A 12,051-nucleotide genomic window follows, 5' to 3' on the forward strand; every position below is an offset into this window, starting at 1 on the left:
CTATTCAAGCCATTCAATCTGGAAACAAAGAACCCTGGCCTTAAAGGAAAAAATGTGTTTTAATTTTTTTCATCCTTTCTGAACACTCACCATTATTCTTTTTCATTCTGAGGGACCCTCACACACTCTAAAAATCATATTAACTGAGGGAAAATGGACTTCCATTCATATTTGAAAGTAATCTCGAAGTCCTAAAAAATCAGTTTCTGACACCTTTACATCTCACTAATATTATATTTGCTCAAATTTTAGGCTTGAATTTTATAATAGTTGTAATCAAAAGTTTTGGTAGAACCAAAAGGAGAATAGAAGGGTAGTTAATTAAGCACATACTAAGAGTTCTCTGAAAGTTTCACAACTAGAGATTTCAAAGCTTATTGCTTTCTTGCTTTTCTTCGAGGAGAGAACAAAACAATTGTAGCATCTTTTCAAAATAAGATGTGTCAAAATTTGTTAATTGAGTACTGTTTTTAAATTCTCTTCCTTGAAGTGACCTGAGAGTTTGCATCAAAACTTTCCAGGGATATATGTCCTTGAATGATGTGCACGTTCTAGTGAAATGCAGGGTGCTCCAACAGCTCCTGGAGATGGCACAGTCACATTAATTTATTTCACTGTCATTTGGCCAGTTTCCTAAAGGACAAAAAGCACTTTTTGTCATTGACAAGGACAAGTCCTTAATCAGAGATAGACTTGCTAGTCAAAACAAAAATTAAACAGAAGACTTGCTAGTCAAAACAAAAATTAAACAGAACTTCACAGAATTACAGAATTTCACAGAATGTTCTGATTTGGAAGGGACCCAAAAGGATCATCAAATCCAGGTCTAAAGTGCTTGGCCCATATGAGAATTGAACCTACAACCTTGCTGCCATTAACACTGTGCTCTGACTAACTAAGCAAGCAGGAAATGCAGAGAGAGGATGATCTGCTGAGGTCCAGAATATACCTTCATTTAGATTTTGTAAGAATATACTATCTCTCTGTCATGGTGCCTAAAGCTGACTTTTCCCCCTTTGTGTGTTTAGGAGGATACTCTGTTAATAACATTGTTAGCTAATACTACTTCTGTCCACGATATCTGGGGCCACATCAAGTAAATTATCATATCTTCTGTAAAATGAATCCCCTAATGACTCCCATTCTTAAGAGGATGTTTGAAGATTGCATACCACAGGGAGGACTGGGCAATGCAGGTGTCCTTCTGCCTGTGTAGCTGTATCAGAGTATGTTTCAATGAAGCTTACAACAGACATAGAATGCATTAGGCATTTGGTGGATTTTTCTTTTTTTTTAAGGTATAGCTACATAATCTCTGCAGTGACTCAAAGAGATTAAATAACAAAATGTGTCTGCAGCTATTCTGACAATGAAATAAACATATGCAGGTAATGTTTTGTAGCGTAGGCATTGTCCTAGCCACAGAGGTGCAGCTACTTTGAGGTTTCACAAGTGGTTGACACTCTTGAGGGACAGGATGCCATCTGGAGGGAGCTAGACAAGATCAAGAATTGGGCCCATGGGAATCTCATGAGGTTTAATAAGGTCAAGTTCAAAGTGCTGCACCTGGGTCAGGGTAACCCCCAAATACCAACCCAGGCTGGGGGATGAGCAGATCCAGAGCAACCCTGCCCAGGAGGACCTGGGGGTGCTGGGGGATGGGAGGCTGGACATGACCCAGCCATGGTCACAGAGAGCCAATCCTGTCCTGGGATGCATCCAGAGCAGAGTGGGCAGCAGGGGAGGGAGGGGATTCTGCCCCTCTGCTCTGCTGAGACCCCACTGCAGGGCTGCATCCAGATCTGGGGTCCTAGCACGAGGAAAAGGGTCCTGTTGGTGCGAGTCCAGAGGAGGCCATCAAGGTGAATAGAGAGACAGAAAACTTCTCCCATGAGGAAAGGATGGGAAAGTTAGGATTGTTCAGCTGGAAGAGGAGTAGGCCTTTGAGGTGACTTAAGCGTGGCCTTCTAATACCTGAAGAGAGTCTATGAGACAGAGAGGGACATTTTACAAGAGCATGCAGTGACTGAACAAGGGGGAAAAGAAGGAAGAATTTCTATTTTATGACAGTGGTGAGGCACAGGATCAGGTTATCCAGAGAATATGTGGATGTCCTATTCTTGGAAGTGTTCAAGACCAGGCTGCATTGAGTTCTGAGGCATCTGGTCCAGTGAAAGGTGACCAAGGCAGAGGGCTTGAAGCTAGATTATCTTAAAGGTCCCTTCAAACCCAGGAAATTCAGTGATTCCATGATTCAGTTGTTTGGTTTGCTTGACAAAATTGGTGTTCAAAGCCATCAGCAAGTAAGTCCAAGAAAACAAATTAGAAAGTGGTTTTAGGCTGTCAGGATCTGCCTCCAGGGTCTAATACAGAAATATCAGGCCAGAAATTCCTGGCCTTGCAGTTGTTAAAGGCCAAAGTTGTTCCCTGAAAACTGACAGGTAACAAATGCAATCAATAACCACTGTTAAATGGCAATTATATTGACTAAGCAAAATGCGGTTTTTGTAACAGTCAGACCTTAGAAAGTCAAGAAATATCTTTCAAGAGTTATAAAGTACTTCACATTGACTGGTTTTTATTGTCTATTATGTGAGCTCCTTGGAAGCAAGGAATTTTTTGTTATAGCTGATATCAGGTTCTTTTGTGGGAAGAAATAAACAGTTTCTTAATGATTTCTGAAAGTTGCACTGTGGGTATAATCTGTCTTGCAGCTCAACCCAAACAAAGAGGAAAGAGCAAAAGAAAACTTTCATCAAGACAAAGCAAAATTTAGTTGTTCTCTTTCTGTGCGAGATGATCATGGTACCTGTATTTTCTGTTAATTTTTCTTATCTTTCTTTTTGTCTCAGGTTCTTAGGTCACTCTTTAAAAGGCAGTTCAGGTTAAGATATGAAAATGTTAATTGTATTTTTAGTTTAAGTTTACAAGAAGTGGTGAGTGTGTAAAAAAAGGCTCTCCAGGAAAGCCATTCCAAGGTTTGCAAGGCTGAGGTACAGAAAAACAGAATACATGCCTCTGAAATTCAAAGGGCTTAATGTGGACAGAACTGTGAAACAGGTTTAAGCAAGAAATAGTAGGTTGAACAGAAATCTCTTTGGCAAAGTGTATAGACCATTTAAATCTCATTATTATGTAGTTGGTGAATTCTGCTGGGTTTGTATAATTTTAAATCCCTTCTGACAGGTGTTTTGCATCCATTTACATTTATTTTGTTTCCCTTATCCCCAAGATTTTCACTGGAGAGCTTGACTAATTTTATAGTCGTATTCCACCAAGGTAAAAATTAATTAAATACTTTTTTCTTTGACTGAAGGTTTTTCTGAAGCTGCTGCAGGACTCAGAGAAGAAGCCCTATGTTCCACGGGCAGCACACCTGGACCACACAAATGATGCTGAATCAGTCTGTAAGTAAAAAAAATTATGTGCCTTCTGAAGCAACTAGATTTATAAATATCAAAATTGTAAATATAAGCATGCACAGAGTTCCTAAAGTTGAGGAATGCACAAGCAAATGGAGAACACTCTTGCTACCATCTGATAATTTCTTTTTTGTGTGTCTGCCTTTCGTGGTAGCTTTTCTTTTTTTTTTTTGTCTGCTGTGATTTGCCTCTATCACTTGTCATCTTCCCACCCTTTGGTGTTCGTGTGCACGTGAGCATTCTCTTACTGCAGGGGCATTGGCTTACTGCTTCATACCAGCCCCTGGAAACTAATTATCCTCTTTGTCTCATACTGAAAATGGATAAATATTGAAGACATACACCAAAGATAAAATCTTTAAGCTATTAGAAAATTGCATTCATGTTCATCCATGTACAATGCAAAAGAAAAAAGCTGGTTTGCCTTGTAGTGGGAGATCATTTGTTGTCATAAATGGCATGTTATTTCAGGTTCCTTTACATCTTGTTTTAAAGAAAAATCCTTCATACTTCTCTTTTTCTGCCCTGCAAGCTTGGGCAGAGGTCCTTGTAAACACTTCTCAAAACTCAGGAAGATTTTTCTCTTTTAAAAATTATTTTTATAAGAAGAATCACTAACAATCATACGTTGATGCCATTGCAAAATCCAAGACTCAAGTTCTCTAATGTCAGTGCCCATCAAGCTGATGAATGTTTTCACATTGGCTCTGGGATTTTCATGCTTCTGTCCTTATGTTTCTTTCTATTTGAAGATTGACATTTAGATTATAGCTTTCTTTGGTTAGACATCAAACATTTTGTCCTTTTGTGCAGTACTTTTTATTTTGTTTCTGTAAAGTACAGGCATAGGGAATTCCTGATTTGCAGACCTTTAATGTTACTGTAACAGAAATAGCAATTTTTCAGCCAAGCTTTCTTTATTTGTTAAGATAAATTCAGTTTTATCTGCCAGTAATAAGTAACCATTGCCAATAACAGTGGCCTAAGGTGAGACCTTTTCTCACAAAATGCAAGCTTGAATAGATGAATTTTCCCAGAGGGTCTGTTTGCTGGGCTATTGCAGCCCCTCTTGAATCAGTGAAGATGTAAGTGTACAAAAAGAAAACAACCTCACTAAGCAAATAGAATAGCCACTTCTGTCAGTGGTGAGGATAAGACTTCTATTCAAAACACAGTTTTGAATATCCCTTATTTTGTAACAGTAAATTTATTTGTTCAAGACTCAGGACATTGAAACTAGATTCAAATCATAACAATCTGTCTTGTTCACACTGCATTTTCATTAAAGAGTAAGATTTACAGTTCCTAAAGTAATGAAGACAGTATATCCTACCTAAGAACTTGATATACTTTCCTGTCTGCATCTCAAAATGTATAAAGTAGTATTTGTTCAAGTTATTACATTAATAAAAAATTGAGTGATCAGAGACTCCATATTTTTTCAGCCTGATAAGTTATAGCAAAAATGTGATGATAATGCTATTTCTTTGGGGATGAGAGTACTGGAAAATTGTCATTCATTGCATATGACTGTCATTCATCATTAAGGACAGTTGTGAAGTGTAGGCATAAGGGATCTGGGAATGGTCATGAAAGGTATCCATCATTGTCAAAGTTAACCAGAATACTCCATGGGCAATAGCTTGACTTGTATGACTTTGTCTTTGAAAGCAGGTTCAAAGGCAGTCAAACTTTCTGTTGTCAAAGCAGCCAAATGAATTTTCTAAACCCCCTAGAGCAAGCAGCTGGGATTATTGAGGAGATCATAGGATGCTGCTATTTCATTTGTAAAAGAATTTGGGCTAGAGAGTTTCACAAAGCACAGATCTGAGCTCAAGCAGGGGTGTTGGCTATCCTTTACTGCTGCTGAGCCCTTGAGATGTCAGGATTGTGCAGAAACCAAAATGATGTCTAATGTCTCCCAGACTAGGAGGAGCAGCAAAGAGGTGTGTACATCTCTTAAATGAAACTGCAGAAATTTATGCTGACGACTGCTGCCAAAAACACACAAGAGATATTATTTCAGCAAAATATGACAGTATCTCACTGAAGTAATGTTTAACATTGTCTTAGTATACTGTGTCTGACTGGAATTGAATTAAATTTCTTCATAGCATCCTATGTGGTGCTGTGTTTTGGACACACCAGTTATCACTGAATAGTATTTGCAGTGCCAAGGTTCTCTCTTTTCCCATTTCCATGTTGTGAGTTAAGCTGGGGATGAGAAAGAGGATGTGAGGGGACATGACCTGGACAGATAAGCTAAATTGATTAGAGAGCTATTCAGTGTCACAGAGTGCCATGCTTGGCAATAAAAGCTCTTTTGAGGAGCTAGCTTCTGCTCCCAGTGGCTGAGCATGTCCACTTGTGGGAGGTGGTGAGTGGTTGCCTTTGCATTTTCTGGGTTTAATATTTTGGCTTCTGTTGGTTTGTTTTTCTGTTTTGGGTTTATTTTTCTTTCTTTTTCCTTTACTGATTAAACTGCCTGTATCCTGACCCAAAATTTTTCTCTTTTCCTATTCTCTTCCCCATCTTGCTGGAGAAGGGGAAGTATGGGGGAGCAGCTGGTGCTTGGCTGCTTAAGGTCAACAACAAAAATAATGTAAAATAAACTCAGAATTATTTGAATATTTCTAAATGCAAATGTTAGAGGTAAGTAGAAGTCCATTAATTAAATTAATTGTAACGGTTTTAAAATTGGTGATTTAAAAGAGGCAAAGCACACTGTAATATCTGTTTCCTTGGTGGATGGTTTTCTCAAAATTTTTAATTTTATTCTATGAAAAAAACCTTAGATTAAAACTCACCTTTTTGTGACAACAGTAAAAATTTTATTTTTACTTCAGGGATGACTGTGTGTGCAGACATAGTACATACATATATTATAACACAGTCATGCATTATTAATTTCTAAACAGTTGGAACACACAATAGCTAGTTATTGTTTTCTAGATGTATGCAGAGCATGCATAAAAATGGTTAGACTGAGCTTGCAATGACTGCTTGACAAGATTATTGAAGCCAAATAGCCTAGAGAAAATGGAGAAACCAATTCTGTGGGGGCCAATAAAATTATCATAATCCACAGTAGGCAGTATATATACAGAAATATTCAGGAAAGCTAAGAACAAGCCCAAGAGGTAAGTAGCTAACCATGGATAAATGACAAAATAATCTGAACATATGCAAAAGCAGGTAATAGGCTAGTGAGCAGTCTTGTTGGCTCATTCAGGGATCAATATTATTGAATTAAGATACTCAGATGTTTTGCTGAAGAGCCAAATTATTTCATTTTGTAGCATTTATTGTCTTAGAAATTTCTGGGAGGTACCAGCTTTGGATCAAGTCCCTTCTGGCAGTAAACTACATCTGGAACCCCTGAGATATAGTGAAACTAAACTGTAGAAAATTCAGAATTGATTCTTTATATTTTTCACTCAGTAATACATAATATTTGAATTTTTTTCCATATAGTGTTGCAGAGACTAAGAGTATTGCAATATGTTGTAAAATCCAAAGTTTGTCAATGGATGTATAATACGAATAGCTATAGTAACAGAAGTGTAATTAAAGCTTATGTGCCTTTGTACTTCTTGGATAAGTTAGCCTGTGAAAGTGTAGGTGTGGAAGAAGGTTTGATGCATAACTACTTTATAACATTGCTTAACCCTTCCTCTGAAGCAGCTGGTGTTATCCATTTTGAACTATATTGGGCCAAATGTGACATTACTCCTGTTAGGATTGGTGAGATCAACAATGTACAGTACTCATAAAGCTCATCTAAAAGCTAATCTATTAAATTGTAGCTGACAAAAGAGTAGTCATTAATAGTGGAACCTCAACATGAAGAGCTTTTGTGAATCTCAGCTGGGTTTCAACTCTGCCTTTTAATTATCTTCATGAGTGACTCTGAAGTAAACATAACCTTGCTGATGGAAAAAAAAAGAAAACTGCTGAAAGGTGATAAGTAAGACCAGTCCTAGGGACTGAGTTAGATTACTTGAAAAGCTGAATCCTTTATAAATAAAGGGTATTTTAATGAAGCCAAATGCTAGTCATGTCTGTGTAATGGGGAGTCATATCCTGGGTAACACAGTTATCTGATGATGCTAGTAGAGAGGCATTTTAAGACAGCTAAGGTGATTTATATTTGAGCTTAATGTACAAAATTATACAAAGAGGTCATTTTGACTATCCATTTAAAATTGATGAGACTGATTCCACAATACTAGTACAACCTTTTTGTCCACATTTTTAAGTTTGAATGACTTTAGGGAGAAATTGATAATTCAGGAAGCAAGCAGAGAAGAATTAATATTGGAGATTGGCAATGAAGTCCTTACAAAGGCACCAGCAGGGCTGCTTTAATGTAGTTTATAAAAATTAATACAGAGAAGTGGTTTCCTTAATGATCCTAATTTTTTCTATTTTTTTTTTTTTTTTTACTGCATGAAGAATATTGTCTGTTAAACTACAATTCTACCTTTTATTTGGGCAGAAGAGACAAATGAAACAAAGGAAGCAAAAAGTAAGCAAATAGCTATAATCTAAGACAGGCAAGAGTAAATTAACAATTGAAATTCTTCTGCCCAGGGAAGTGTGTTGCTACTTCTGGTGCATTTGACACAAGGTTTGGGTCTATGCAGAAAACATGCTATGATAAAGGGTGCTATTGATTTCTGCACATGAGCAGCAGACTGGAATTTGGTCTTTTTGTAGGTGATCAAGTGGTTTCTTTTATTCTTATCTTTTCATCTGACAAATTGAGTTCACTGTAACTACAAAAAAAAAAAAAAAAAAAGGCTTGACAGTGATTTTTACATTGTCCTTGAAGTTATATTTTAACATCCATTTTTCATACAGATCTCACTTCTTTCAATATCTTGTAAAATTTGCATAAAATAGCCTAGTAATTATTTCAGTACTCCACCTTGGAAAATGTAACTTGATTTATGAGAAGAATATTGTAGACACGAAGCATCAGTGTCTCTGTTTAGAAGTGGCTGCTGGCATGAATGCTGGTATTAAAATTTTCAAACTTTTGCTGTCTACCAATGAGAAGATAAAGCATAAATTTCAGTCTTCAGGCAGTCTAACAGTATAGGTAACACTACCACTTAAATCCAGCACAAAGCCCTGAAAAACTGTCCAAGTAGCTGGCCTAAAAATCTTGGATACATGGTATTTTCCTTCACCTTTTTAATGTTGTTTTAATTATTTTCTTGCAGGAACTGTCATGTTTCTTGCATGTGTTGACAACTTGATATAATAAACACTTCAAATATTTAGCTTTATATTCTTCAAACCCCAATCTTTCTTCCTTTACCCTTTCAGGATTCTCTGCAGCATAGAATAAGGATGGAGCATCTTTATATTGTTACCTATCATTTGTTACACAATGACAGCTGATTTCAAAAATAAGATCATTTGAGATATTTGAGGTTTATATATGAATTTGTATTCTCTGTGTGTAACTGTAACTCCTACACTTCTGACAGCAAATATTCTGTTTCTTCTTCCTTTCTACAATGCTTCACTTCTTTTACCCATTATTTTTTTCTCTCACCCAAATATTTTCCCTACAAGTTTTTTTCTTTGAGATTGCTGCCTGGTTATTTTCTTGTTTTCATCCACAGTATGGATATCTTGAACTCTCTCTTAGGTAGGACCAGACATTAGAAGACAGCTAGGAGAACAATGGAAGTGCAGCTGTTTTCTAGTAAGGTGTGCTACTCTTACAATGCCAAGAAGCTCATCCATATTCCCAACCTTGTCCTTGTCCTCCCTCACATGTATCTTTCTATTTCAGAGATATGAAGGAGGTTAACCCTACCTGCCTTCCTCACAGACACCTCCTGTTATCTTCAGCTCTAGAGAAGAAATGGTCAGTAAATTGCCCTTTTGGCACTTCCCAAAAGGAGGGTCAATTGAAAAAAAGACTGGATTTCTACAAGTTGTACAGAACCAGAGAATAGAACAACAATCTGCTTTGAGATTTTTATTTTGAAAATCAAATTCATTTCTCACGTCAATATTGTCTTGATGGAATTGAGCTGGTTTCAGAAAAATCACTTTATGTAAGGGACTTAGTAGCCCCTTTCCTGTAATTTGGTATTTTCATATGTTCTTAAAACATATGAATCTCATTTTGAGTGGAAGGTTTGCTTGAACCAGTAAATTTGCTATAGCTATAGATTCAAACTTCAATAAATTAGAAACTGGAAATCATAATCTTCAGACTACAACCTGAGAACAATTCAGGAAAATAGCTGCATAACCTTCTCTTGTGATGGAAGAGATGATGCCTCTTCTGTTCTGCCTAGAGGAAGCAGAATCCTCAGGGAGATTTTAAGCTCTGGGTAACCAGAACAGGTATGCATGCAACCTCTGATGGTGATGAGTATACATTGAATTTCTATATATGTCAAGGGCCTTCTAAACAGAAAATTGTATTTGATACTAACATGTCTCAGCTCTTACTGCCTGATATGCATGAATGACATTATGAGAATACTGTGAACCTGATTTCCTTACATTTGTCATAATCTGAGTTGTTTGTGTGTTAGTTATTAGTAGCGCTTGCTTTAGAAGTGAAACTTCTTGGTAGCTCCTCCACTGTGCTCAGATATTTCTTTGAGCTGAGGGATAAAGAATATGTTTAGTTGTAGGTGCATTAGGAATGCTTTATTTATCCAAAGGTAATTGGTAGAAGGTGAGCCCCCTTAATACCTTGATAAACAAGACATCAAATGATCTCAGTTGTGTAGCTCTTATGTCTTGCCTATAAGCCCTTCTCTGATTTCTTCTTGGCAGTGTATTTCTTCATACAGCAATTGTTTCCCCTCTTGCTGCTTCTCCCTTCTGTGTGTGTCTCCCCCTCCAGCCTTTCCTTTGCACTCCATGATGTGCTGTTTTCTTTTCGTTCCAATAAATTATTGAGACCATTACAACAGCTACAGACTGGAAAAAAAGCACAGATAACCTATATGATCTTTCATGGCAATCTTAATCATTTTAAAGAAGTGTTTTAAAGTCTTTAAAGTCTTTTAAAATAAGTGTTTTAAACCTTTTAAAGAAATATTCAGAAGACTTTTTCTCCAGTGTGAAGGACTGCTGATCCTTCATTTCATGCTGTAATTATTTCTAACTAACTGAAAAAAAACAGGAAAGAAAGGAAACCATACAAGGGAAGTAGAACTCTTCCTCAAAAGATAACAGAGATATGGCAGCCAGCATTCCTGTGTTCATTTGCTGCTTTTGAGAATGACCTGTAGATACTTTTTGCAGGTATTTTACTTTTTTCACATTTCCAACATTACCAAAAATCTGTATTCAGTATGTGGTTCAGGTGATGATGTTTTCCAAAAGGAAACTGAAATTTGAACAGCAATGGATTCTCTGGTGCAGCAGCAATGATTTTTCCAGTGTAATACTAATGTGACTTTTGCTAGACATGTAGTAATACGTTTCTCCTAGTTCAAAGAGTTGAATTTTTTAGATTGTTTTTTGTTGTTGTTGTTGTTCAGCAATTCAATTTTTCCAAAGATAGCATTTGCATCTCATATTTTAAAGAAACTATTATTTCTCTCCCTCATGATATGGGGCCTGTGTTGGAGAAAATTTTCACTCTTAGAAAATCAAGACAAAGTCATACATATGGTGTCAGAAAATATATGTTGCTGATAGCTAGTCTTTAGTGAAGTAAATTCTGATGGATTCTTGCCTTGCCCAAGCTTACAAGTGGAGTGTGTATTTTATAGATCCTCTTGTGTTTGTGTATATATATTAATAAGATGAAAAAAGCGTGTGTATATACACATGTGTACAAGTATGTTCAGTTTTGTTTTATCAATGCTGCTGCACCAGCAAATACAGAGACTTCAATTATGCAAGTAATGTAAATGACCAATTTCTTAAAGAAATGTTTATCAAGAGTAAGATGCTTACTTTTTGTTCTGAAGTAGAACGTTGCTTAGGGAAGGGACTTCATGAAATCTTCCCCATGAAATGTCTTGTGTCATTTATTGAGTATACAGCATATGTATGTAGAAGGTGTGCTAAGCATCTTAGCTTTGCTAGTAAGACTCTCTTTGAGGCTTATGCTTCTACATGAAGTGTCCAGTGCCTTTTCAAAAGTATCTCCTTTGGTGAAATTTTTGTCTCTGCTTTGTCATGAAAACATTCACTTTGTGCAAGAAAAGCTCACAAAAACTTTAGAAATATATTCGCACATCTGTTTTTTCAATACTAGTAACATTCTCCAGTACTAAAAAAAAACTGGTTTAGGAGTTACAGGGGCAACATGTTAAGTAGCTTCAGAATTAAGGGCAATATGTGGAACAGTTAAGACTACACTTTTTTTTTGTCAGCTTTTCATGTGGTAAACTTGTTACAAGGTGATACAAGGTGTATATTTTACACTGTTACTTGCCAATTCCTCATTTGAAATGTAAGTCTATCTGTCTCTAGATCTGGTTTACTGTTTACTTGGGTTACCATATTCATCGGAGGCATTAGGAAAAATGGAGCAGTTGGCTCTGCTAATCCAGATCCTTGAAGCTGTTTAATACCACTATTTATGAGATACCAGAATGCCTGAGGAATGAGGTTATTCATCAAACACATTTTT

At 36.6% G+C, this 12,051-nt stretch overlaps 1 protein-coding gene across 1 annotated transcript in view; it reads left to right on the forward strand.

The window, feature by feature from the left end:
* Positions 1 to 12,051, forward strand: part of ABCA13 (ATP binding cassette subfamily A member 13) — a gene marked incomplete at its 5' end in the record, with an annotated part of 166,003 nt that overhangs the window by 75,135 nt on the left and 78,817 nt on the right. Inside the window, one exon of the mRNA XM_079299367.1 lies at positions 3,317 to 3,407. Coding sequence (XP_079155493.1) covers positions 3,317 to 3,407 — 91 coding nt within the window. The remainder of the gene's footprint in view (positions 1 to 3,316; positions 3,408 to 12,051) is intronic.

This window comes from Erithacus rubecula (genome assembly GCF_903797595.1).
Source record: "Erithacus rubecula genome assembly, chromosome: 3".
NCBI classification, from domain to species: domain Eukaryota; kingdom Metazoa; phylum Chordata; class Aves; order Passeriformes; family Muscicapidae; genus Erithacus; species Erithacus rubecula.